Source organism: Haematobia irritans, chromosome 5, assembly GCF_050003625.1.
Source record: "Haematobia irritans isolate KBUSLIRL chromosome 5, ASM5000362v1, whole genome shotgun sequence".
Classification (NCBI taxonomy): domain Eukaryota; kingdom Metazoa; phylum Arthropoda; class Insecta; order Diptera; family Muscidae; genus Haematobia; species Haematobia irritans.
In genome coordinates, this window is record NC_134401.1 from 8,749,215 (window position 1) to 8,777,032 (window position 27,818).

The following is a 27,818-nucleotide window of genomic DNA, read 5'->3' on the forward strand; positions in this document are numbered from 1 at the left end:
AAATCCCCAGTTTGTGGATAAATCCCCTAATCTGACAACACTGCTCCAATACTCCAATCACCGGTACTTGTGTTGTCTTGTCAATTATCCTTTTTGCGAATTTCAGCACTTTTTAGCATTCCATCTGTCCAGATAAAGTTATTTTGAAATGAAAGACACAAGAAATTAATTCCACAATGAATAAGCAACGTCTAGAGCAACTAGAACAACTTCATGAGTTATGTTTGAAAGAGGTACATGTCCTACAGGAAAATTTGAAGGTTTTTGCGGAAAGCAGCCGCAATATGTGCGCCGAAATAAAAACTCGCTGGCCGCCTGAATCAGAGAGTTGGAATGGCTATGCTTTAATGGTCTTGGATAATTTTCTTACAAATATTTCAAATATTCTTAATTTGTCAAGAAAATTTAACTTACAATTACAACTGAACAACAACCACCACCAAGAAGGCAATCGAACGGACACGGAGGACACAGCTAATTGCCGTAACGAGACTATCAGTAGTGTAAAATTGGAAGGAAATAAATGCCTCTATCCAGCTGAGGAGGTTCCAGACAGCAAGGAGTTGGACAACGATTTTGTATATCCTCAAATTAATTTAAATGATACCTATAAGACTGAAAGCGTTATTAAAGCATACATAACCTTCGTTAAGAATATTGATAAATTAACTTTCTATGTCATCGATTTTAATTCAGAGTTTGTGGATGGAATAGCTGAAGTTGCCTCCTCTTTAGATCTACATCAATATCATTCATTACCACCTGCCAATGAAGTATTTGGTTTAGTTCTAGATAAGAAAATAATACGAGCAGTACGAAGTACTAAATCTTTCTACGATCAGGAATTGGAAGACGAAGTCTGGCCTTGTTACTTACTTGATTTTGGAGAAATTGAGAATATGAAAATGGGTGATATTAAATATAAGCTAACAGAGAAACAAAAAAATATTCCGTCATCAGCAATTCTATGTCAATTGAAGCCAAACCATGCAGTTGATAAATATAAAAGAAAACTGCAAGAAATGGAGTACCAACAAGCCAATATAAAAATTATGGATATTAAAAATGGAAAACTTATAGTTGATTTCGTCGAAGACAATAAACCAATTTCAAAACTAACAGACAACAAAATGGAATGTTCTAAGCAGGAAAAAGGCCGAGTTGAAACAAACCCATTTAAACAAATAGACACGGAGGATAAGACATCCACCACAGAACTTACCGAAGAGCAATTGGAATTACTTTATGAAGAAACCTTATGTACAAGCAATGCAATGACGGCAGTAATGGGTTATAATCCCAAAGATGAAAAACGTATTTGCCGTTTTTACGACCCCAAAATTGGATCATGTTTTAAAGGTGCCAGATGTAAGAAGGAGCATATGCCTTTCGAGCCAGAAGGCTGGACCAAAGATATATTGCCTGCTGTCTCTGTAGTCGATAATAGATATCCCGAAGTAATATATCCTAAGGGTGCCTATTTAAATATCACGCCCACCTATATAGGAGAATTGAATTGGTGCTATGCCCAGATTAATGATATCCACCACACTAATAATCCGTTAATATGGCCTGATGAAGATGTTCCCGTTTATAAGCGTTTGGAAAGACCACCCCATATATATGAATTGGTTCTATCACGTTACGAGGATGGATTTTGGTATAGAGCAAAAATTCTAGGTCATGACGATGACTATAAAATGTATAAAGTCTTTTATGTAGACTATGGTAACCATCAAATTGTTCATTTGCGGAATTTGGCCAAATGTGATCATGGCATGGTCCAGATACCATTTCAGGCAATAGTTTGTCGATTTGCTGGAATAAAGGACGCAGAAATATCCGACTCCAAGAAAGGAGAGGGCATTACAAAAATGTGCGAAACATTATTAAATAAATCGATAAATGTTAAAGTTGTTAGTCATCATGAAGATCTTTTCGTGTCATTGGTTGAAGAAGAACATCTATCGTTAATGGATTATTTGATTCGTGAAAAATATGTCAAATTCGAGCCTTTTTAGAATGGGACTAGAGAAGTAGAATTTTCAAGAATTTCATAGATCTAAAAAAGAATATTTTGAAATTCCTTGCATAATATAAAAATGATTGAAAAATTTTGATTTTCTTCTTTTCTACAAGAAAAGATAAAATAAAATTAAATTATTTGATTTGAACTTTATTTATTTTACTTTACTCACTTTGCTTTATGTAATGAATTAGGATTTTTTCTCAATTTTTTTCTCTATTATGTTTATAACAAACTTTCACACAAAAAAATTTTTTTCTGATTCAATCACGAAATTAATTGATCCAATTAATTTTTTAATTGAAATGTCTTCAATCACAGAAATGATAGTATCAATTAAAAAATTAATTGAAGGTCAATTAAAAAATTAATTGATCCAATTAAAAAATTAATTGATACTATTAATTTTAGTAATTGATTTTTGTTTCAATTAAAAAATTTGTTCAATCAATTAAATATTTAATTGAAAATTTTTTAAAACTCAATTAAAATTTTAATTGAAAAAATTTTCGTGAAATTTTTTTCTGTGTTCAAATTGTTTTGTTTAAATGTAGATAACAATAAAAACTTTTTTAATTATATATTAGAATCAATTTAAAATTTGGTATTTTCATTTAATCATGCTTTTACCCAAGGTCTTCTCTACTCAGGACCATAGACCATCAAACAGATGTAATATGTATCATTCGATAAATTATCACATTACAATGAATCGCTCATAAATACACCCTTTCCAAATATGGATAAAATAAACGACTGTACATGTCCACTTCTGAGATGTTTCACTGTATGACCATAAAAATTTTATAAAAATCTTTCGAATTTTGCGATTATCGAAAAGACGTAAAGTCAAGATGATTTCTCGATGCGAATCACTTTCCTAATTTTTGTAGTGAATTTTATTAATCTCAATGCGGTGTTTAAGGGCGCAACGTTCCAGTTTTAGTAAATGCTACTAGTCACATATCAAAGAATAAAATCTCCGAAGTGATTCAAATAACATATCTTGAAAACCATTTGGAATTATGAGCCATTCATTAATAAGAAATACCTTCATCACATATAGCACCAATGACTTGTTAGTCTCAGTATGTCCATAATAATAGATAAGTATTCTACCTAACCTAGCTATTATTCAAGGTGGATGTTGAACTGAAATTTATTTCAAAATGTTCTACATTCAGTTTTGACAAGTCGGTTGAATGTCAAGATATAGATAGAAAGTGGATTTTTATTCTAAGATCATGAATAGAGGAATTTAATCGCAGTTGAAGAGTCGGATTCACCTTTTTTGATTCTTGTTATATGCTTTGGGCACCAATTTTTTTATCGCTAGAACCCGAAGTACACAAATATAACAGTAGATCACAATGGACTGAATAGTCTAAGTGAGCCAGAAACTTAATCAGGCTGCCACTTTAACCTAACAGTAGACACCGACTGCTGACTACCTTCTATGAGTGAGTGGTAAAAAGAAAAATAGACATACTATATTTTATGATTTTATATGTTTATTTTCCATTATTCTTTAAAAACTAAGATCTTTATTTTCACATATTATTAGGTATTGTTTGTTTTTATTATCATTATTATGTATAGTTAAAATTAATATTTATGTTTATTATAAGTAATAATTAAATGACCATATTCAAGTATCATTCGTATCATGTTGGGATTGTATGGATGTATGCGTGTTTTTTGGGGAGGGGTGGCTGTTCAGTTATTATGAGAAATGGTTTACACAAAATATAAGGCAATTTTTAATAGAAACAAAAAAAAATGAAACGGCTGTCTAAGAAATATATGCGGAAATATAAATAAATTAAATTTGTGTATAAAATAGCGAATTGAAGAATATGTCAATAATTTATGATTACAAATTAATGGAAATTCAAATTATTTAAAAATAAAGTATATTTAAAGAAATTAAAAAGAAATACTTCGCAAAATTAAAACTATTTAGTATGAAAATTAAAAAAAAAGAATATATATACTTATTTTCGTGAATTCTATACCATATCAAGTAGATCTGTATTTTGTATCTCACAGTTTTTTTTTTTTGTTTGTTTTGGAAGTATCTATTACTTGAGAAAAAATTGGTTCTTTCAGACAACAAGATCAAATCGGAGACGATAGAAACAAATATCCATAAAGGATGTCAGTATATACTTTGATGTTGATATTTAATAATTTTTAAAAGCAATAGAATCCGATAAAATAGCAGATGTATTTTTTCATAAATTAAAATACATTTTCTAAAGTAAATGATAATTGAGCATGATGATTATTATTATTAAGCATTGAATTTTAATGTATGATAGGAAATTACATATGTACGAAGAATTATATAAAGGATGTATGATGTTTTTGAAGGATTTTTTTGTTTGTTGTATTTGATGTCAAATGTTTGCTTTCTATTAAGGACAATACAAGTAGAGGATGGGAAATTAGTTGCAGATATTTTTAATATGGTTTCCAAGTTAGGTTAAAAATTAAAGATAAGACATAAATCAAAACGAAATCGGGAAAAAAGTCTTTATTAATAATTACTCAGAAATTGGAATTATTTCTGCGTTTCTCATTGAAAAAAAAAATAAAAAAGAAAAAAAATATGAACATAAGCCAATTTCCCATCTTCTATATCTATTGTTTTTGCTTTGTAATAGACAGTCATTTGTTTGTTTGTGTACTATATATGTGTGGCTGTACTTGTATATGGAGTGTTGTTGTGTAGCATTGTCGTTGCTTTTATTCCATTTGTTTTGTTTTTCCTCATCATTTTTACGAATATAATTTTTATATATTAATTTTATTTTTTATTATATGCAGCAGCAACCTCTTGTCCAATGCATAAGAAATGTTCTGTTTTGTTTTTGTGTGTGTTTTGTTGTTGTTATTAGCATTATGTCAATATTACTTAATTTTAATTTACCATCATCAACCCTCTCGTTTTATAGAACTGGGTGTTTCTGCTAAGCCTTTCACTTTGAGACGATCAGCTGTCTTAAGGAATGCAGGTAATTGTTCTTGTGATACATTCACTTCACCAGCGTACATAAATTCCAAAATCGCCTGCAGATGTATGTAGGAAACATCCTTTAATATAATAATAGGATGTTTGGAGGGATTTTCCTGAAATAAAAACGAAATTAATAGAGCAAAATTCTTTATATATTTCATTTGTTAATAATTAAATAATAAATTTTAAAATCGTTGTGAAGAATTCACAAATTTTTATTAATAGAATTTCTTTTGTCTATCAAATAGAACTATCTGATAATTATAATTTATTGCATTTTGTATTAGTTTTTAGAATTTCAAAACCCGAACATGGTGGACCATATATTTCTATTTTACATTGTTGGAAAGAATTCATCCTTCGACATTTAAATAATATTTTCAATTCTATTTATCATTAATATAACATACCTCCAGCAAAGCTTTAAAGTACGGACTACAGGCAGACAGTACCATTTTGTGTGCTTTACATGTTTGGCCTTCACATGCAAGTGTTACCTATAAATACAAATAAAATAAATATATTTGGTTATTATTATTATTATTACATATAATTTAATGTATAAACAAAAATTTCATTTACTTACATCTGTAAAGCTTTTCTCATCCCTTAAATGCCGAAACGACGTTACCATATTCGTTTGAAAATCGTTCCATTTTAAGAAAAACTGTTGATCGGACGACATCATTAATAAGCCGTTTGTGTGAGATTTGCGCACGCGCTTTTGTATTAACAAGAAGATTTCAACGAAAATCGATGGGGGAGAAAGTATAGTCTCTTACTCTTTTTTTGTTGTTGTTTTCTTCAGACGAGTTTTTATTATTGTTTAACTTTGGAAATAAAACAGAATTATTTAGTGCTGGTATGAACCATGAATTGGTTGCTTAGTTGGTTGATGACTCGCCCTTGTTGTGTAAGGTAATGAGTTGGGCGTCTGTGTATAGTGTGTGAGAGTTTTATAGTTAGTACAATAGCCAAAGCTTTATGGTGCCGTTGTAATCTCCGAAAACAAATGGTCGAATTAAAATTCCTTTGCTTGCGGGATTTTTGTAATAAAATCTATCCAACGGTTAACACTGAAAGAAGATAAGAAAATATTTTTTTTTTCCAAAATTAATGGAATATAAGCAGTTTATATTTAAAAAAAATCGTGAAATCGTAGCTATAGATTTAAAATTGATATTTTTTTATTGTCGTCTACAAAACATCAATTACATTTGCATTGTATATTTGGACAATACTAAAAAAGAGAGGAGATACAATATAATTTGGAGCATATACCAAAGTTGTAGAATATATGGCAGCTCATCTAATGAAGGTTGGGTTAGGTTAAAGTGGCAGCCCGATTGAGATTCAGGCTCACTTAGATTATTCAGTCCATTGTGATACACCATTAACTAAAAGTACCTATTACATATGGGCACTTCTAGTTTTAACCGCTGAACCTTCTTGATTATTTTTCTTTGTTGAAACAACCAGATTGTTCCAAAAACATTAGCAGACTGCTTAAGTGAACGTTTTCCAGATCCGCCAGTAATCTGAAGCTATATGCTCCTAAAAGTTGCTTGCGCTTTATACAAAATGCAGGAATCTAATGAACAATTTTGGCAAAATATTTGTCATTAAAAGGAAGCAGAGATGAAAATCAGTAGCAAAGTCAGGGCGAACTTAAGAATTTCTTTCTTCAACAAAAAATCTTGTATTCAACATTTAGATACATTTCTTAATTGAATACTTCCCAAATGTGGCCAAATTTAGACGACCGTGGGTGTCTACTTCTGAGAGGTTTCGTTTTACTAGTAATCTCACTGCATTCGGTCGTACCTGTCGGGTGAATACAAGCAGTCTTTTTCAATAGATCGATAGAGAATTTATCATAGAGATCTTAACTGTAATTAGCGCTTTTTTATTTGAAGAAGCTCATGGAAATCAATGAATGGTCGATACCTAGTGCATACCTTTATTTCTGTTTTGATCTGAGCTTGTCATTTGGTATATTCACACTAGTCTATTTCCTCGAATATTTATAGAAAATATAGATAGATTAATATCTATTAATATATATACATATATTAATATATATATATATATATATATATATATATATATATATATATATATATATATATATATATATATATATATATATATATATATATATATATATATATATATATATATATATATATATATATATATATATATATATATATATATATATATATATATATATATATATATATATATATATATATATATATATATATATATATATATATGTACTTTTTTCAATTATGTAAAAAAAAAGTATTACAACATCAAAGTTTTCCACGGTACAATTCCTTTAACAAAATTTGTCTACTTTTTTGTTTTTGTTTGTTTGCAGCAAATGTCAAAAGTCTTGTGTTGTTAGCAATCCACAACATTTAACTCTATCTACATATACTAACTAACCAAGCTGAAGACTTCAAAGAGCATAGAAAAGATAGTTTCTACCTGAATATGAGTGTAATGACCATAAAGAGTCGGGGGATGAAAAGAAGATTTACATTAGCAAACAAACGAACAAGCAGAGAAGCGAATAGAAGCAACTATTGCCGATGACTAGTATTGTGGAAATTTTAAGAGATATTGGAGGAAAGATAAAATATTTTGCTAATAATAAAAGTAAGTTCTTTTTTTTTTAATTTTTCGTATGAAATCGAATTTTAAGTGAATATTATTATTGTTATATAAGAAAATATTTCATCAATTTGCTTTTGAATAGATAACGTAGAATTTTATTATACAACACCTCGGTTTCCTACCTCAAAGCCATAATACCCCACGGTATTTATACCTCAAACACAATTAAACTGATAAGAATATTAGAGCTAAGCTTACGATACATAAAAACTCCAAGATCGTCTGAGATATCAACAACATATGCTTTAAAATTAAGCAAACCCGGTGTGAAGTGAACCGAAACTCCAACACTCTGAGCCATAGATTTGAATTATTGGGCTCTTCCGTAGGAGACTTGTACTAAAGATTGTACTAGAAAAATTGACAGCAAAATAAATTTATATTTAAGTGGTGGTTCATAAGATACACACAACGAAACCTAGTGGCAAAATATTAGGGTTTTCCACATTTGCACAGGTAGAATCTGAAAAAGATGGAATCGGGCTAAAAGAAAATAAGCAACATTTTACAGTTTTTGGAAGGAAAATCATCGGATTTCCATTTACCATAAGTGGCTATTATCATTGACTACCCCTAATATAAAGTAATAGTAGAATGATACATGCATAATGTGCACTAAGTAACAACAGCAACAAAAATAAACATGCCTTTCACTTTTCAAGGCAAGTTCTGTCTTCTTTCTGTTTTTGCCAAGCAGACATAAAAAATATAAAAGAAATTAAATCTACATGCTTTGGTAAAGGTGAACAGAAATAAATAAGCAGAGGTATAGGAAATTAAAAGATTTTATTTGAAATTAAATTCTAGAGTTTTTGGATCATAAAATACATGTTATCATTGTGGCTTTTAAAGATTTCGAATATTTCTAGTCTGACATCATGCCTAACAATGTATTTTAATTGGTAAAACTTTTCAGTCAATATTATTTAAATTATGGTCAGTTTCTAATCCTCTGATTAGTACTTATCGGGAGGATAGACAACTGATTACAGAAATTTTGGTATACAATCAGCAGTTTTATCGACACGATAAATAATAAGAAGACATTGATAAACCTGGTTCTTAGAAAATTAAACCACATAAAAGAAAGATTTAGAGCAACATAGTTCATTGTACTATTGACTGAATTTTGCCATTTTAAATAAATAGATATAACGCGCAAGGGATGCGATCCCCGGGTATATATAAGTGGATAAAAAGTTTGTATGTTTTCCGCTGTTTTATCGACAGGATTAGGGCTGTCGTTCGGGATCGATTTTTAAAAATCCCGGGATTCGGGATTTCAAAATATTGAATCCCGGGATCCCGGGATTTTTCGAGATTTTTTTCGGGATCCCGAAATTTTCGGGATTCTTTAAATATTTTAATTAATAACAATTTACAGCGCCAAAAAATTGTTGTACATTAAACCAATTTATTTAATTAATTCAATTTTATTAACAACAAAAGAACATAAGAGTAAATTTAAAAGCAATTTTAAATTGCTATCATACTTAGCGAAAAAAAAAATAAATGAAAAAAGCCATTTCTTATCGCAATCTTACTCAGCAAACATTTTAAGGATTAGGTTAGATTAGGCGTATTTTCGTATACTTGTGATAATCCTTTTGTACTTCGATTTAAGTAAAAATATCGCAGCATCCAAATTTTTGTCAGATAATCGCGATCTTGTCATATTTTCGACGGACCTTTTATCATTGCTTTTTATTTTATGTGGCACGAATTCCATTTCACATGAACTCATTATTCAAAGGTCCTTCTCGTTTATTTCGATTTTTGATGAAATTGTGCTCTTTAGTATACCTCATGTATAACTCAATTTGTCGGTTATGAAATCTAAGGGCCTTTTACACTGAGTGAAGACTCCAATTTATTAATAAACAATCTTAAAAAACCACAATTTTATCACATTGGTATTATTTTTTCGGGATCCCGAAAAATCCCGGGATTCAAAATAAAAAATCCCGGGATTCGGGATAAATCCCGTCCCGAAAATCCCGGGATTTCGGGACGGGATTTATCCCGAGTGACAGCCCTAGACAGGATACATATTAATTTAAAGGTAATGATAAAGTTCATATTTTATTATTTCTTCCAATTATCCTCTGCTCTACATTGTACAAACTTTACTTACTTTTCGTGGGACTTTTGTTCGCCTCGATACAAACGAGTCCTAGATAATCATAGATAGTAATTCTGGGTATGGAATACCACTTATAACCTACTTGTACATTACCATGAAGTTCATTATCGTCCGCCGACTAGAGCAAATAAATCACCTTCATTCATCAAACTTGTTCTTTTCTAAGAAAACACTTGACCCATTCGAGAGATCTCCTATATTCTCATATTTGAAACAGCCAAAACGATTAAATTTGTAAAGGGAAAATAAAACGCCAAAATGGCAATACTGATGAAATGAAAGAGAAAATGCAACAACATTCAATTCAATGAGCTAGAATGCAAACAAAGAAACATAGATGGACGACTAGATGAAATGGAATAAGATGAAAAAAAAAGAGCGTGAGAATGTAAATAACGAGTAAGAAATTTTGATGTATAATCAAAAAAGGAAAATAGTATTGATATCGACAAAAATATATCTTCACTTTCATATACATATATAAATATGTAATTGTTAATTCCTGATAACGTTTGAAACTAATATTGTTTTATTTTACTAAACCACAGATAATCCATAGTAAAGGAAAGTGACGCCCTAAATGTCATTGTTTGTGAAGACAAATACAAAACCTAGTTTTGGTCGTAAACATCACCTTTCACCTTATCTTTCTCTTATAAAATACTTCACTTGGTAACTCTGTTACACCGAACGATCTCTGCTCTCTTTCTCTCTTGTTGAACTCCCTTTGTGAAAAAAATCATTTTTGCGTACGTACTTTAACAGCGTAAAATGAAGAAGAAATACATAGAAATACCCAGTTGACAAAATGATCAGAACCCTTTAATTTATAGCAGAATAAGTTTGAGTGAAACCATTTGTGCTTTTGGTAGGATATATAAATTTATCAAAATAATCTTAGTTAAGAATTTTAAAAGCGGGAAAATGTGTAGGCACTGGTTTAACATTATTGTATTCAAAATCTTTGCATGCTACCCCAAACGATACTAATTACATTTATATTATCAGGGATATAGACGTGGCCAACTGGGTAGTCTTTTATAAGAAAACAACAACAATGGAGACCAAACCACCACCAAGAAAGACACCATCGTCGTCGTCATTGCAATACAAACACAACGGCTTCTTTCGCAATAACATGGAGTATGTTGTTGTAATTCGAAGAAATTCCTTGAATTTATACTCGATATACTCTTTTTTCTCTAAATATGGATAATTTATTGATATATTTACCCATTTATTGGTCTAAATTTTATTGTATATTCCCTTTAGTTGATGCGTTTATAAAAATGCCCTTCTATTTCATGCTCACACACACTCACACAACGTAGACGACAATCAATTTCTTTCTCAGAAAAATTTCACTGTACTTTACTTTCTTTCTTTTGTGTTTACCGTTGTCTACTTCTTCCGCATATATTTTATTCTTCGAAGTTTGTTGATTATATTTCGACTCGTGTATTTTATTCACGTTTACCGCCTTCAATTTTTTTCTTAGTTTTTTTTCCGATCCTAATTTTATTTTATTGGTTGCAGTTTCTTCCTCAATGTTAATGTTCCGTCAATGTACCGTGTACTAGTGTTGGGAAAGTAACGATTATTTGATTACAAGTACTCGTTACTGACTAATTTTGTACCGTGTACAAAATGCAGCGAACCTAATTCAGAAGCGTTCATTCGTTCAACCGACGTTATTGCGGCATTGCCAGGTTCACTTATTGTGAGGTGACATTTCATATAACCACAGTAGAAATTTATTGTGAATTAATATAAAATAATATGAATTGGAACGAATTTTTATAAAATTACTACCTTACTATTAATTAAAATCCAACAGTATTAACAACTGTCTAATAATTTATTAAAAACTGTTTTCAACGTTTATTTTTACATCTCTTCACTTCGAACACAGCCATTTTATTAGAATAAAAGTTCAGCGTGAACGATTACAATTTATTTAATGCGCTTTTAGTCATCGCCGACAAGTCGTATCGATCCGACACACTGTAAGATTCTTTACAAACACCGACATTTCGTCCGGAATAACTGATACTCTGTAAAGCCATAGACCAAGGAAGGTATAGACAACGAAAGTGAATTCACAGCGCTGTAGTTTGTCTGCACACCGTAGATGGCTCTTTTTCGTCTGCAATTGAGTGATTTTTTAATTTGGCTTTAATTTGTTGTTTTTCCTTTGTTTTCTTGATGAAACACCAAATATTGTAAAAGCATATAAAATTCTATATATCCACACCTTTTTTGTAATGCAAATTCACTGATTTGTACGGTAATTCTCGTTTTTAAAAAAGAAATTGAGTCACTTGACTGCGCAATTGAGTGGAATGACTGCGCACTGCAAATAAACAAAATCATGGTGAATTATCAAGGTATGTCTCTATATTTTCTTGGTCTATGGTAAAGCGATAAAACAGGTGTAAACAAAATTCTAATGTGAGCAGTGCATGTTGAGTAGGGCTGTCGTTCGGGATCGATTTTTAAAAATCCCGGGATTCGGGATTTCAAAATATTGAATCCCGGGATCCCGGGATTTTTCGAGATTTTTTTCGGGATCCCGAAATTTTCGGGATTCTTTAAATATTTTAATTAATAACAATTTACAGCGCCAAAAAATTGTTGTACATTAAACCAATTTATTTAATTAATTCAATTTTATTAACAACAAAAGAACATAAGAGTAAATTTAAAAGCAATTTTAAATTGCTATCATACTTAGCGAAAAAAAAAAATAAATGAAAAAAGCCATTTCTTATCGCAATCTTACTCAGCAAACATTTTAAGGATTAGGTTAGATTAGGCGTATTTTCGTATACTTGTGATAATCCTTTTGTACTTCGATTTAAGTAAAAATATCGCAGCATCCAAATTTTTGTCAGATAATCGCGATCTTGTCATATTTTCGACGGACCTTTTATCATTGCTTTTTATTTTATGTGGCACGAATTCCATTTCACATGAACTCATTCTTCAAAGGTCCTTCTCGTTTATTTCGATTTTTGATGAAATTGTGCTCTTTAGTATACCTCATGTATAACTCAATTTGTCGGTTATGAAATCTAAGGGCCTTTTACACTGAGTGAAGACTCCAATTTATTAATAAACAATCTTAAAAAACCACAATTTTATCACATTGGTATTATTTTTTCGGGATCCCGAAAAATCCCGGGATTCAAAATAAAAAATCCCGGGATTCGGGATAAATCCCGTCCCGAAAATCCCGGGATTTCGGGACGGGATTTATCCCGAGTGACAGCCCTAATGTTGAGTGAACTATCACTACCTTCCCATGGATTAATTTGACAGCGGCGTTTGAAATGTTACTTAGTTATCGCAGTTGTGAAATATTCAACGGCCTCGCTATTTACCTATTTATAGGTAAATAAAAAACAGCTGTTAAAGGCAATATGCAACAAAACAACAAACACGCTTTTTATTATTTAATAAATCCGAAAAGATTCAGGAAGCAGTAAGTTTCCACAAAGAAAATGTTAAAACTGAGTAAAATTCTCTGTAGGACGAATCGGCATCAACTAACGCCAATATGTCGTTTGCTGTCCACACAATTGGAAGACACACAAATATTAAGTTCCCGGCAAAGAACCTATTTGGAAACAAAGCAAAGGTACAAGAATTATGAAAATGTTATCTATAGTTCTTATTTGGAAATACAAGATGAGCACATGAGCTATGGATTGAAGAGGTCACTAATAAATAAGTTCAAAAAGGAGAAATGGTGCCATCAAAGTGAAATTGATACGAAAATTCAAAGTTCTTCATCCGAAATTCCCAATAACTGGATGGATGAATATGAGTTTTATAGCGGAGTCGGTAATGAAGAGAATGCTGAAAATACTTTGGGTAGTGCAGATCCTAATGTGCCACCGTCAAAGATACCTTGTAATGGGTGTGGAGCACATCTCCACTGTATTCAACATACCAGGCCTGGTATGTAAAATATTTAATAATAATTTTTTCCATGTATTTCAAAAACATTTTATCTTTAGGATTTCTCCCGGTCGAAATTTTCAAAGGTCGAACTGCCACAGAGCTGAAGACTATAATATGCCAACGTTGCCATTTCCTAAAGCATTACAACATTGCTCTTGACATTGAAGTTACGCCCGATTCATATGTTGAGACAATATCACGCATCAAAGATGAATATGCTTTGGCGGTAGTAATTGTGGATCTATTAGATTTCCCCTCATCTATATGGCCCGAAATGCATAAAGTTTTAGGTTCAAGGCGCCCGGTATTCATTGTAGGAAACAAAGTGGATTTATTGCCGCGTGATTCCAATGGATACTTGGACCACATAAAACAGTGCCTAAAGGAAGAGATTATAAAAACCGGCTTTGATAAAATGAACATCAAATATGTGAGCCTAATATCGGCAAAAACAGGCTATGGGGTGGAAGAACTGATAACACAATTACAAAAGATTTGGGCATATAAAGGAGATGTTTACCTTGTGGGTTGCACTAATGTTGGCAAAAGTTCACTATTTAATATCCTGCTGAATTCCGACTACAATAGACCACAAGCTGCTGATTTAGTACCAAAAGCAACGACATGCCCTTGGCCTGGTACCACGTTGCAAATGTTAAAATTTCCTATATATAGACCTTCAGAAATTAGAGTATATGAACGCCTCAAGCGTTTAAAATCAGAAAAATTTGCCAAAGCTGAAATGCAAAAATTACGTTTAAAAAATGCTCGTAAAAGCGGAAGGATAGATGACGTTGTACCCATGGGAACAATTGGACGTACACATGCCAGAAGTGAAGAAGATGAGGTGGCGGATTCATTTGCCATGAGTAGTGGAACATCACCCATTACGACACTCAATGAAAGAAGTAAAGAATTTCGAGAAGCTCGCTGGGTTTACGATACACCAGGAGTAATGCATCCAGATCAAATCACAAATCTATTAACATCGAAAGAGTTGATTGAATTGCAACCGAAGCAAATGATATCACCCCGAGCATATCGTCTTAAGCCAGGCATGAGTTTATTTGTGGCTGGTTTAGCACGATTGGATTTTTTGAAGAGCAATTGCGAAGACCTGGATTGGGTGCAAGTATTTCTCTTCGCCTCCTTCAACCTACCCACAATGATTGTAAATACAGACAGTGCCGATGATATTTACAGAAAATATATAAACACTCCATTAATGCATGTACCACAAGGAGATGATAAACGTCTATCCGAATGGCCCGGTTTGCAATGTCACCCTGAGGAATTTAATGTCAAAGGTTATATCTTAAAACCTAAAATTAATGAAGTTAATTGTTCTGCAGATATTACACTATCGTCCGTGGGATGGATTGGCTTGCGTATTCCCGTAGACATTGAATGTTTATTTAGAGCATGGACACCAGGCGCAAGAGGAATTTATTGCAGAAATCCATCATTGATTCCATATGCTGAACGTTTAATAGGCAAAAAGATAAGAAACTCGTTAGCATATAATACATCGAAACCATTTATCTTTAAGAAATAAATAACTGTTATTTTAATACCTAGTGGAAATTTCGTTTGCAGGAAAATATTATTGAACAACAATTTATAAAATTTTTAGGTTATAAATTTTTCCCCAAAGCATATTTAAGAACCAAAAGTAGTTTTTGGTATATTTTTCCACTGTAATATACTTACAAGCTCCTAAATACGATCAGCAAACTTTTTGTTTGCTGTTATGTCTCAATTCGATAAATATTCGGTTTTTTTGTCAAATACTATAGATGTTCATAAAATATTGTTTTAATGATATTGGGATAGCTCCTAAGTTGACATTTTTATTTGTTTTAGCCAAAATAAAACATGTTTTAGTGTAATCGAGCTTAAAAAATAGCAGGAAATGTTTGCTATTTCAGCAAACAGTGACTGCTGTCCCTTTTTCAGCAGACTTTCTGCTGTTTTAGCAGACTTTTCTGCTGTCCCTACTAACAAATTTCTTTGGGTGTTATTATGAGAGCAAATTTTGGGGAATACATAAGCATGAAGGTCAAACCGTATTCTCTAGCAATTCAGGCTTTGGTAATGCTGCAGAGGAGTAGTGTTCATAGGACATGTCCTTGCGAATGTAAGCAAGAATTCCATTTATTAAGAATTGCTTGTCAATTTTGAACTAAGTTTTTCCCAAGATTATTTGATAATAAGAGTGCTGCTGGGTTTGTATTCATTTTTGAATTTTACTTCAGGATTTTATCAAAATTATACAAAAAAAAAGTCAGCTAAAAACAGCAGTCGGTGTCTGCTGTAATACTTCAAGGTCTAGTGAACAATGAATTGTAAAATTTTTAGGTTTTAAATGGAACCCACAGCATATTTAAGAACCATTAATACCATTTTTTGTATATTCCTGCACACTAATATCTTTAAAATCTCCTAAGAGCGATCAACAAATATTTTGTTTGCTATTATGTCTTAACTTGATAAATAAAAAATAAAAGAATTTTAGGCAAATTGTTGTTATTGCTTTACGATATTCTCTATTTATTTTATTTTTACTTTTTTGTGTGTTTCAGTCAATCTAAAACATGTTTTATTGTACCGAACAAACCGAATAGCAGAAAAAGTTCCCTATTCCAGCAAACAGTTACTGCTTTCCCTTTTTCTTGCTGGTTTAGCTTTTAGACCTTTCAGCTGGGCCGACTAGCAAATTTCTTTGAGTGTAGCTTTGATCATATGAAAACAAGGTTAATTTTCTTACTAATTTTATATGCGTTTTTTCCTTATGCGTCTTACAGACTATAAGTTTTTCCGGACGGAATGTCTGTGTTTGTAAAGAATCTTACAGTGTGTCCAATCGATACGACAATTCGTTGATAACTAAATAATCGGTAAATGTGTTATCGATCCCATAAACATGCAGCAGTATCGATTATGCCTTCTTACTTAACTTATAATGTGGCCAATATATGGGATATGTTCGACACGACCACTGTCGTCCGGATAAACTATATGCAAGGCGCATTACACATATAACATGAACTTATATCCATTACCATAGAATATATTTTCGATGCCCAATGCCATCTACATTCATCTCAACCTTGTTCTGGATTGGTTTGGTGATATAAAAGAAAACAAAAAATTAAATCACATTAATAAACTCAATGAATTTGGAAGTGATTTGAATTGAAATAATTGTCAAAGTGCTAATGACAATCATTTTAAAATAACCGGTTCAGCAAATTATCGATATCTGTTACACCGATATCTGTCATCGGACCGTCGATATCACATCATTGGAAAATCATTTAATCTGTCATCTATATTTACACATTTGGGTTTAATTCTTGAAAGCACTTTATGTGTCTGTTAAAATAACATTAATTTACGCGAAAATCTTATCAATTTCATCAGATAAATGCTTCAAAAAGTGAAAACTGTGTAATCGTGATAAAAGAATAATGCAAAATAATAAATTTTAATTTTTTTGTTCATATTATTTACGCAACTTCCCACTTTGCCCCCTCCAATCCCCCACGAATTCATAAAAGCAAAATTTTTGAGTAATCATCAAGAGCTGTAGTGAATCAAAAAAAAGCAACAAATACACATAAAAAAGGAAGATAAACACTTCAGAAGCACGAAGAACGACCGTCAATTGAAATACACCTAAAAGGGGAGCTGCTAACCAGAAGTCGTCTGGCCCCATATAGAGAGAGTGGGGGCTTATCGTCACCAATCAACCAACCAAATCAACCACCCAACAAAGTAGTTTAAAAAAGTAGTCAATGTTCTTACCGTCGTGAGTCGTGAGTGAGTGTAATCGCTAAAATATTTTTGCTAAAATAGTGATGTGTTCGTGGTTATTTGAAATTTTATTGTGAAATAATCGAGAATCGAATATTAATTGAGAATCGTTTAAATAAATTAAGTTTTGTCTATTTTATTGTGTGAATTGTTTTTATAAATATCTGGCAAAATGGTTCGATTGAAACACTTGTAATTTTTCTCGAACATCGTGGAAAATTTTTACAACATCGTTCTTTATATTAAAGAGGTAAGTGGCACTGCTGCATTATTTCTTGTTTTTCCTGTTTCCTTCTCTCTTTGGGAAAAATCGATTTTCTACAAGAACAAAAATAACGAAGTTTTAGGATACTGACCATGGTTCATAACAGAACCTTTAGAAAATCCCGTCACCCGTCTCATATCGTGATGACCATTTCTATTTTGCCATTATGGCTATTTTAATGCTCGCTTTGTTATTTTATGTTACGACAGTGTAATGTTACCGGCTATTTTGCTTTTTTTCTTGTAAGTGTACTTCAATTGTTTTTACACTTTGCCTCATCCACGTGATATTGCGTTTCCTATTGCCGTCTTATTGGTACACAAGAGAAAATTTTCTGATTGGAAATGTTTTGGATTTTTCGCTTCGACAAGGATGATGGGCATTATATTCAAATCGAAATCAGACAGAGAATTTTGGAACTAGTCCAAAATTTTCTATCCTTTCGTCGCCGTTAAACGATAAAGATCTCGTTCATTGGGAGGAGACTTGATAACGAGACTGAAAATACATCGGAACAGGAATGGTACGAAACGCAGGAAATACGTCGAAAGACACTGAATTGCCAAAAAACGTATTAAAGGTAAAAAGGGGATGATAACATTATTTTTCTCGATAGCAAGCGGAAAAGACTCGATTCCACCTTTCAGCATAAACTGACCTTAACAAACTGATATTAATTGGCCTGTCCCAAATGCAGTGAAAACTCTCAAATTTTGACATTCTGAGAAACAAACACCTTTCAAATACGGAGAATTGTCATGAGGCGTTTGCTATATTAACATATTAAAATTATACCTTCTCAGAATAACTCCCAAATGTGGACAAAATTTAGGCGACCGTTGGTGTCCACTTCTGAGAGGTTTCACTTCATTTTATTTTTATAGATAATAGTTCAATTAATTTTAATTTTGAATTTCGTCTAAATTCAAATCATGGTTATAGAGTTATTCCCGAGGAATTAGATGATTTCACTTTTATTGGTGTTTCAAAATAGATTTCATTACTGGTGTTTCAAAAAAGATTTTATTCATTGAAATTTTATGCTTGTAGTACATTTTGTCAAAATTTCGTTTTTATAGGAAATTTCATAAAAATTTTATTTTTTTTATTTTGTCAAAATTTTGTTTTTATAGAAAACTTTGACAAAATATAATTTTTACAGAAAATTTCGCCGAAATATGATTTTTAAAGAAAATTTCCTCGAAATTTTACACTTGTAGAAAATTTCGACGAAATATGCTTTTTAAAGAAAATTTCCTCGAAATATGGTTTTTATAGAATATTTTCTCAAAATTTTATTTTTATAGAAATTTTCGTCGAAATTTTACTTTTATAGAAAATTTTGACGAAATAAGGTTTTTACAGAAAATTTCGATGAAATTGATTTTTATAGAAAACTTCGTCGAATTTTTTTTTTATAGAAAATTTCGTCTAAATTTTATTTTTATAGAAAATTTTGACGAAATATGATTTTTACAGAAAATTTCGATGCAGTTCACTATTATTGGCCTAATTTGGCTTATTGTATTGTCTCAAAAAATTGAAAGTGAATTGAAATACGATTTTTAATTAGTCGTCGTTAATTTCGTCGGAATTTTATTTCTATTGAAAAGATAGTTGAAATTTTATTCTTATAGAATATTTCGTCAAAATATGATTTTTATAAAAAAATTTGTCGAAATTTTATTTTTATAGAAAATTTTGCCGAAATTTTATTTTTATAAGAAATTTTGACGAAATAAGATTTTTACAAAAATTTTTGACGTAATATAATTTTTATAGAAAATTTCGTCGAAATTTTACTTTTATAGAAAATTTCGTCGAAATAAGATTTTTATAGAAATTTTCGTCGCAATTTTACTTTTATAGAAAGTTTCGTCCAAATTTTATTTTTATAGGAAATTTTGACGTAATATGATTTTTAAGGAAAATTTCGACGTAATATGATTTTTTTTTAATTTCGTCGAAATTTTATTTTTATAGAAAATGTTGTCGAAATTGTGTTTTTATAAAAAATCTTTTATTTTTATAGAAAATTTCGTCAAAATTTTATTTTTATAGAAATTTTCGTCGAAATTTTATTTTTATAGAAAATTTCGTAGAAATTTTATTTTTATAGAGAATTTTGTCGACATTTTAATTTTATAGAAAAATTCGTCGAAGTTTTATTTTTGTAGAAAATTTTGTTGAAATTTTATCTTTTGCAGAAAATTTCGTCAAATTTTTATTTTTATAGAAAATTTCGTAGAAATTTTATTTTTATAGAAAATTTCATCAAAATTTAATTTTCATAGAAAATTTCATCAAAATTTGATTTTCATAGAAAATTTCGTCGAAATTTGATTTTCGTAGAAAATTTCGTCGAAAATTTATTTTTTTAGAAAACTTCGTCAACATTTGATTTTTATAGAAAATTTCATCAGAATTTAATTTTTATAGAAAATTTCGTCGAAATTTTATTTTTAAAGAAAATTTCGCTAAATTTTATTTTTATAGAAAATTTCATCAAAATTTTATTTTTGTAGAAAATTTTGTTGAAATTTTATCTTTGCAGAAAATTTCAAATTTTTATTTTTATAGAAAATTTCGTAGAAATTTTATTTTTATTCGTCAAAATTTTATTTTTATAGAAAATTTCATCAAAATTTAATTTTCATAGAAAATTTCATCAAAATTTGATTTTCATAGAAAATTTCGTCGAAATTTGATTTTCGTAGAAAATTTCGTCAAAATTTTATTTTTTTAGAAAACTTCGTCAACATTTGATTTTTATAGAAAATTTCATCAAAATTTGATTTTGATAGAAAATTTTTTCAGAATTTGATTTTTATAGAAAATTTCATCGAAATTTTATTTTTAAAGAAAATTTCGCCAAATTTTATTTTTATAGAAAATTTCATCAAAATTTTATTTTCATAGAAAATTTCATCAAAATTTGATTCTCATAGAAAATTTCGTCAAAATTTTATGTTTATAGAAAATTTCGTCGAAATTTTATTTTTATAGAAAAATTTGTCAACATTTTATTTTTATAGAAAATTTCGTTTTTCATTTTGTAGAAATTTTATTTTTGTAGAAAATTTCGTCAAATTTTTATTTTTATAGAAAATTTCGTAGAAATTTTATTTTTATTAGTCAAAATTTAATTTTTTAGAAAATTTCATCAAAATTTGATTTTCATAGAAAATTTCATCAGAATTTGATTTTTATAGAAAATTTCGTCGAAATTTTATGTTTAAAGAAAAATTCGCAAAATTTTAGTTTAAAAAAAAATGTCATCAAAATTTTATTTTCATAAAATTCTATCAAAATTTGATTTTCATAGAAAATTTCGTCAAAATTTTATGTTTATAGAAAATTTCGTCGAAATTTTATTTTTATAGAAAATTTTGTCAAAATTTTATTTTTATAGAAAATTTCGTAAAATTTTTATTTTCATAGACAATTTAGTCAAATTTTTATTTTTATAGAAAATTTCGTCGAAATTTTTTTTTATAGAAAATGTCATCAAAATTGATTATCTATGGAAAAATTCGTTAAAATTTTTTTATCTACAGAAAATCTCGTCAAAATTTTATTTTTATATTTCTTTGTAACAAATTTGGTTAAAGCTTCTGTTAAAACAATTATGGCAATGGGAATGGTTCATTGTTTTGTATATTGTATAGCAGCAAATTAAAAAATAAGCATGTCAGCAATTATGTTCAAATGATTCATTCAACTCTTTGTAAATTAATATCAACAAATCTCAGCATATTTTTTGTTTTGATCATTAAATTCTTTTAGTTTTGCCTATTCTGTTTTGTTAATAACTTTGTTTACAAATATAGGTGCCAACAGAGTATCAACCCCTTCCACATATGTATGTGCCCCTTTAAAGGCCGTTTTGAAACTTTAACTTCAAGTTCCCATACTACCTCACATTTCAACAATAGCAATAGTGACATAGTGGTGGCAAAATCTTTAAGCTTTGCACTCACACTAACTCAATTATTCAAAAGAAAAACATATAGACTTGCAACAACAACAAAAAACGATTATTTCGGGGGGCTTGGCTTGAATGTATCGTATATCACCGTTTCGTGTTATTATTCTGTTGCGATATTTTTACATTATGTGCTAAAGTTTTGCCGGCGAACGCAAAAATGATCAAAACAACATAAAGTAGTGAAAAAGAATTGAGTGATTTCTTAATGGAGAAGGCCTCTAATAGAAAGGTAGATTAAATAATAGATAGTCTCAGTCTGGCATTGAAACTCCATGACAATGTGGTTGCAAGACGAGTATATATCATATATTGCAGTGCATTTGTAAATTCCACATTCTATTTTTGCGATCATTTAGAGAGCACATTTTTTAGACAAGAAATGCTGCATTAAATACTTACCAGGATCCAAAAACTTTGACCTTCATTTATTCCTTTAATTCAGATGCCGATGCAAAGACCTGGTTTCTTTGAAAAATATATCTCTCATGTTATAAGATAAATATTAAATGAAAAGAAAAAATTCGAATTGTTTCGTTATATCAACTTTTTTAATATTTGTTTTTACTACTAAAATTGTGGTATTTTCGTGGATGTAGCTTTTTGTCACTTTTATGTTACACACCATTTCTATAAGGCCAAAGCATTGAAAAGCCCTCTAGATTGCTTCGCTGTTTACTTTCCCCCTATATGCACACACACATAGTTGTAGATTTAATACACCTCCCTTAGGTATGGATGTGTGTAAGCATTCTTGGTTTCGTATAAATATGATGGAATTGTAAAAAGAACTCCTTAGTTTGAATTTGAAAAGCTAAAAGTGAAGTACCACAAAATCTCCAACCAGCAAAAGTTCTCTCACACAAAGTGTCTTGCATTCAATCCAAAAGAAAAGTTCTAACATAAATGTGGCAACAAATTGTCATCATTTTTCATGGATCATCATCGCTTATTAATTATTTGGCAACAACTTTGGAAACGATTTGTGTAGCATGTTATCTCTACATGTATGATATACCCTAGAAAGAAAAATGGGAATTGCAATCACTTGGTAGCAGTTGAAAAAGATGGACCTTTTGCAGTGATTTTTTCCATTAGGGAAAGAGGTAAATATTAAGTGAAATTAAAAAAAAAATGTGATTGAATGTTGTGAATTTAATAAATGTGGTGAATAATTTATCTTATCTAAATTTAAATAGTGGGTTTGATTTTTGCTTCGAAATTTTCTTATCATTAGTAATGTGTCCTACATTCATTCGTAAAGTAATTTTATATAATATTGTCATTCCTTTGATTTTTTTATCGATTACTGTCTTCAATTTTTTTACATGAGAGACGGCGTGGCGCGATATTTTACCATTCAACTGCCAGTGTTCGCATTCATCTACAAATAATGGCAATGTTTAATGTAGACAGAAAAATTTTATTGAATTAAAAAAAAACTCATTTAAAAATTATATTAATTAATTAATTAAAAAATAATATTAATTAATTAATTAAATATTAACTGGATCAATGAATTTCATGGGTGAATGCCTTATTTTTTTTTTTAATTTTTTTTCGTACTGAACTCAAAAAAATATATACTCTTAATAGCAAAAATTAACTTAGAGTATTTAAATTTAAAATATTTTTAAAACTTAATCACAATCCAAATATTTAAAACTTAAGAAAAAACTTCATTTATAATTTTTGTTTGAAGATGTGACAAAAAATATGTTGAATATATCCAAATTTCAGAATGTAAACATTTAAGCACCATATTACCACTGTTACTCTCAGTCGGTCAAAAAACAAGCTCAAAGTATGCAATCTTTTAGTTTTTGGTCTATTCTCCTGCAACGCATACAGCTTATTTTCTATTATTTATAATTGGTCTCTAAAAAGGTACATTTAGAAAAATTTTTTGGGATTGTCATTGGACGAACTTTCCAGTCAGTCACTGTGATTTTATACATATTTGAATTCATTTTGAATTAAATTCCTGAATTGATATTTTCTTAATGAGTTCAGAAAGTGACTCACACAAAAAAAATTCTGACTCGATCACGAAATTCATTGATCAAATTAATTTTTTAATTGAAATGTCTTCAATCACAGAAATGATAGTACAAATTAAAAAATTAATTGAATGTCAATTAAAAAAGAATTGTTACAATTAAAAAATTAATTGATACTACTAATTTTTGTGGTTGTTTTTTTTTTTTTTTTAATTAAAAAATTGTTTAAATCAATTAAATTTTTAATTCAATATTTTTTAAAACTCAAATAAGACTTTAATTGGAAAACTTTTCGTGAAAATTGTTTCTGTGCTGTAATTAATATATTTAGTTTTCTTTTATAAGAAAAATTGAGATACTCTCGGAACTCAATCCAATTTCGATTTGAGCTTGTCTTTAAAGAGAACAATAAGTCAGTATATATTCATTAGAAATATTTACATCCGATTCCCCTTTTAATGCCCACTTTTCGATTTTTCCATTGAAAGTCGATTCTGGCCAACATCAAAAGTCGATTATTCGTTTTGGTTCGATTTTCAAAAATATCAAAAGTCGTTTATTCGAATATGAAGACTAAAAAAAATAAATTAACTTTACGATTTTGTTTTGAAAAAACTCGATTTATCGAAATTTCAATTTTCGTGTTTTGTCAAAGTATTAAACCGAATTCTATATTATTTATTAAAAAAGCTTCTAAATAATGAAATAACTGAAATATTCCTTTATAATTGATTACAACATTGTTAATTATCATTTAGCTATTGATTCTCTTTTAATGGACCATATTAATTCCTTTTGTATATTGAAGCTCTTGTCTATGTATAGAGCTTTTTTAGTCATGACTCTCTTATGCCTGGAAAGCTTATTTTAATAACTGCAATTTGCGCTGCAGTAATATGGAGAATTGTTTGGGTAGGACTGTAGTTACTTTTGGAGGCCAAAACTGTTTCATAGTAACATATCAACCCTTAGGCCGGTATTAAAGCTTATGTATGTATGGTAGCTCTCTATTTATAGTTTTGCAAGCTTGTTGTATTTTCCTACACGCCTTTCACTCTTGCTCTCACTCTCAGAATAGTTGGTTCTGCAGTTTCCTTTTGTAGCTCATTTTGGTTGTTGGTAGTTTTTTTTCGCTCTTGCAACTAGCTTGTTTATTTTTGTTTTGCATCCATTTCTACTTCCTCTACCTTTTCCATGATGACAACGACAAAGCAACAACGAGAAGGCAAACATTCATCCAACAACACCCATTCCCACCTCAACCACCCTCTAAGCCCCTTCTGGGGTCTTTATGCACTACTCGCTCAGTACATTTGAACATGTATACTCATATTTCTTTCTTTATATTGTCTATACTTCCAGAATTTTCCGGCAAATCAAATTGAAACCTGCAAGCAGACGGTTGCACTTTGTCAAAGACAACCATCGATAAAATTCAACAGCAACAATAACAAAAGCCTTTAAACTATTGAGCTAAAAAAACACAAGAAAAATATTTTCAACGTTTTCTGGAAAAAATACGCGTTTCTAGTTTTTCTCTGTCAAAGAATAAAATCGCCAAAATGTCGCGTTTAAGTAATTCGTTTAGTAGTAATTTATACTTTAATTTAAAGACTAAAAAGTTTATGTGATATTAGTAGAAACGGACGGAAGAAGGACACTAATTTGCACCATCGCCAGTTGTTGTTAGATCTTGTCTTTCATCAACGTACGGTTACTTACCGATAAAAAGCTCCCATTTAACAAGAAGGAGATTTTTGAAGAAATATAAAAATCAATATATTCCGATTCAAGAAAAATTTTTAAAAGGATTTCGCCGAACCGATAAAGTTGCAGCAAAACGCCAATAGAGATAACCCTGGACTTGAGAAGAATATCACCCAAAGCTTTGTAAAGATAATCAACCTCTTTGACAGCATAACAGAATCTATTAAACTCTTCGAATTTCAATCTGAATGAGTGTGAGAAATCTTAAGAGGGAGAGAGAACAAATATTTAAGCATCCGATCTTCTCTAAAGTAAAGTCAAACTATTTTTAATTTCATCGTTCTATAGACAACATCGTTAAGGTTTCGAAACCCCCTAATTTGCATTTAGATATTTTACAAGGATATTGTAAAAATAGTGCATAAGCAAGCGAAGCTGAGCAAACGATTAAAATAATTGGAGTATTTAATACACGGAGATCTTAAAAATCTTAAGAGGGAGTTGAACACGAAATAGAGAGAGGAGATATAGAGACCAAGTTCTAGCCCAAACAAAAGAGTGCAAAAAACACTAGCTGAGCAAACGATAAACAGTTGTAAACGTCAATAAGAAATTATTATATCTCTTAAGAGAAACAACCACAAGAGAGAGAGAGAGAGAAAGTCATACCAATCAAAAGAGCAATATTTTGAATCATTGTACGATTAATATCGGACAATTTTAAATTTGACAAGACATTTTAAACCTGGAAAATTAAAATCAGATAATCTCGCGATTTATAAAAGAGAGAGAGAAGGAAAAGATTTAAAATCTCCTAAGAAACATTAGAATACCAAGAGATCCGCTAAACAGTCTTTAACTGAAACCCACTAGCCACCAACAAAATATTATATTCATTCAATATTTAAGGAGAAATATCGCCTATCCTTTCTAGGCCTTCCTCGACACTTTGAACTCCATTATTTTTTTTTCGGTAACTGTTTGCTTTTAAAACAGAGCCCATTTATACAATCCCAATTGTTATTGCCTAATGGCAAGTAGTTCGTTCAATAAGACGAGACACAGGCGCAGACTGGCTGCGATCTCGTTTCTATCGAATATTTCATTAGATGGCACACATCGGGATACTAAATTTGCAACAATTGGCATCTGTGGTACAGGTGCAAGCGGCAATAACGCAACGTCGGCAAGATTACGTACAGGAGTTGGTGGTGGAGAAAGAGCGGCAAAATACGCCAATAATTATCTTAGTGAACAAGACGAAAATCTCCTTAGCGTCGAGGCATCAGGTGGAGGCATTAGCGGCAGCGGAGTGGCGGCAAAAACAGCATTATCAGTTGGCAATGATAATTTCAATTCTGTGGGAGTGGAACTATTCGGTTCACAATACAATATCAACAACAACAACAATAGTCAGCAACAACAGCAATCCTTTTACAATGCGAAATCCTTTTATAATCAGCAATTACATTCTCAACAACGGAATGGCAGCATTAGCGGCAAATCGAATCAATTACCTCCAGGATCAAATATCCTGGATGATGGCAAAATGGATGTCCTGGCCGCAGGAAACGGTAGTGGCTGCGCTAACCATGGTAGCGGAGGTGGTGACGGTGTTGGCTCTATGGTGGGTGGTGATGATGCCGCTGGTGCTGGAGATGGTGATGGGCATTTTAGTGAAATTGAAAATATGGGTCACAACTTGATAAATGCTGTCCAAGTACCAAACGCTAAAAGCGATGGAGGTTACAACGTTTTGGATAAATTATCATCAGCAGCCGCGTCAGCGAAAGAAACAGCTGCACAAGCTAATGTATCCGTTGTTCAACGTATTGCAAAGCGGCCCAACTCGGGCAGTGGTCGCCAACAGGGCAATGGTAATATTAAATGTAATGGTAAAATTAATCAAAGACAACAACAGCAAACTCATCCAAATCAATATCATGCTGGTGGCAGTGGTGGTTCGGGAGCCGAAAGTGGCAGTGATTCCGATAGTGTTAAGATACCAATGAAGGTATCCAGCATGGGAGCGGGCATATTGATGCCGTTGCGTGAAAGGTAAGTTTCTAGAAATAATAAGAATCAAAAGTTTAATTCTAATGCAAGGTCAAAATTGGAAATTAGAAAATAAGGAACAGCCCTTAGATTATCGGGATTGTAAAATTTGAAAATGTTTTCAATTTTATTGTTATCGATTTTCTTGGCA

General features: G+C 30.6%; 4 protein-coding genes across 8 annotated transcripts in view; 3 read left to right on the plus strand and 1 right to left on the minus strand.

Moving 5' to 3' along the window:
* Positions 1–2,174, plus strand: LOC142240374 (tudor domain-containing protein krimp-like). The gene has a single exon (XM_075312083.1). It carries the CDS (start codon positions 177–179, stop codon positions 2,019–2,021), a length of 1,845 nt encoding a protein of 614 aa, XP_075168198.1. The 5' UTR covers positions 1–176; the 3' UTR covers positions 2,022–2,174.
* Positions 2,175–3,517: 1,343 nt separating this feature from the next.
* On the minus strand, positions 3,518–11,467 carry lolal (longitudinals lacking protein-like). Of its 3 annotated transcripts, none has more exons than XM_075309449.1 (4): positions 11,249–11,467; positions 5,632–6,121; positions 5,456–5,542; positions 3,518–5,158 (listed from the first exon to the last, which is right to left on the minus strand). In XM_075309449.1, the coding sequence occupies exons 2-4, from the start codon at positions 5,731–5,733 to the stop codon at positions 4,964–4,966; spliced, it is 384 nt and encodes a 127-aa protein (XP_075165564.1). In that variant the 5' UTR covers positions 5,734–6,121; positions 11,249–11,467; the 3' UTR covers positions 3,518–4,963. The 3 variants fall into 3 exon arrangements, with proteins under 3 accessions (XP_075165564.1, XP_075165562.1, XP_075165563.1); XM_075309447.1 differs by having other exon boundaries at positions 11,269–11,466; XM_075309448.1 differs by lacking the exon at positions 11,249–11,467 and adding an exon at positions 11,107–11,244.
* A 1,790-nt stretch (positions 11,468–13,257) lies between these two features.
* Positions 13,258–15,423, plus strand: LOC142238922 (nitric oxide-associated protein 1). The gene is made up of 2 exons (XM_075310653.1): positions 13,258–13,836; positions 13,896–15,423. The coding sequence occupies exons 1-2, from the start codon at positions 13,377–13,379 to the stop codon at positions 15,392–15,394; spliced, it is 1,959 nt and encodes a 652-aa protein (XP_075166768.1). The 5' UTR covers positions 13,258–13,376; the 3' UTR covers positions 15,395–15,423.
* A 1,760-nt stretch (positions 15,424–17,183) lies between these two features.
* LOC142241942 (uncharacterized) overlaps positions 17,184–27,818 on the plus strand; it is a 78,526-nt gene continuing 67,891 nt past the window's right edge. For 2 of the 3 annotated variants that reach the window (XM_075313823.1, XM_075313825.1), the window contains exons 1-2: positions 17,184–17,905; positions 25,268–27,670. In XM_075313823.1, coding sequence (XP_075169938.1) covers positions 26,643–27,670 — 1,028 coding nt within the window. In that variant the 5' untranslated portion in view covers positions 17,184–17,905; positions 25,268–26,642. Of the gene's footprint in view, positions 17,906–22,725; positions 23,012–25,267; positions 27,671–27,818 lie in introns of those variants that run through there. The other variant, XM_075313824.1, reaches the window with a different exon arrangement.

Excerpts from the sequence above, each read along its gene's own strand:
- LOC142240374 (XM_075312083.1), top strand. The coding sequence starts at position 177 with ATGAATAAGCAACGTCTAGAGCAACTAGAACAACTTCATGAGTTATGT.
- lolal (XM_075309449.1), bottom strand. The coding sequence starts at position 5,733 with ATGATGTCGTCCGATCAACAGTTTTTCTTAAAATGGAACGATTTTCAA. Across the intron at positions 5,543-5,631 it reads ATGAGAAAAGCTTTACAGAT|GTAACACTTGCATGTGAAGG; the intron begins GTAAGTAAATGA and ends TTGTATTTATAG. Across the intron at positions 5,159-5,455 it reads ACTTTAAAGCTTTGCTGGAG|GAAAATCCCTCCAAACATCC; the intron begins GTATGTTATATT and ends TTTTTATTTCAG.
- LOC142238922 (XM_075310653.1), top strand. The coding sequence starts at position 13,377 with ATGTTAAAACTGAGTAAAATTCTCTGTAGGACGAATCGGCATCAACTA. Across the intron at positions 13,837-13,895 it reads TATTCAACATACCAGGCCTG|GATTTCTCCCGGTCGAAATT; the intron begins GTATGTAAAATA and ends TTTTATCTTTAG.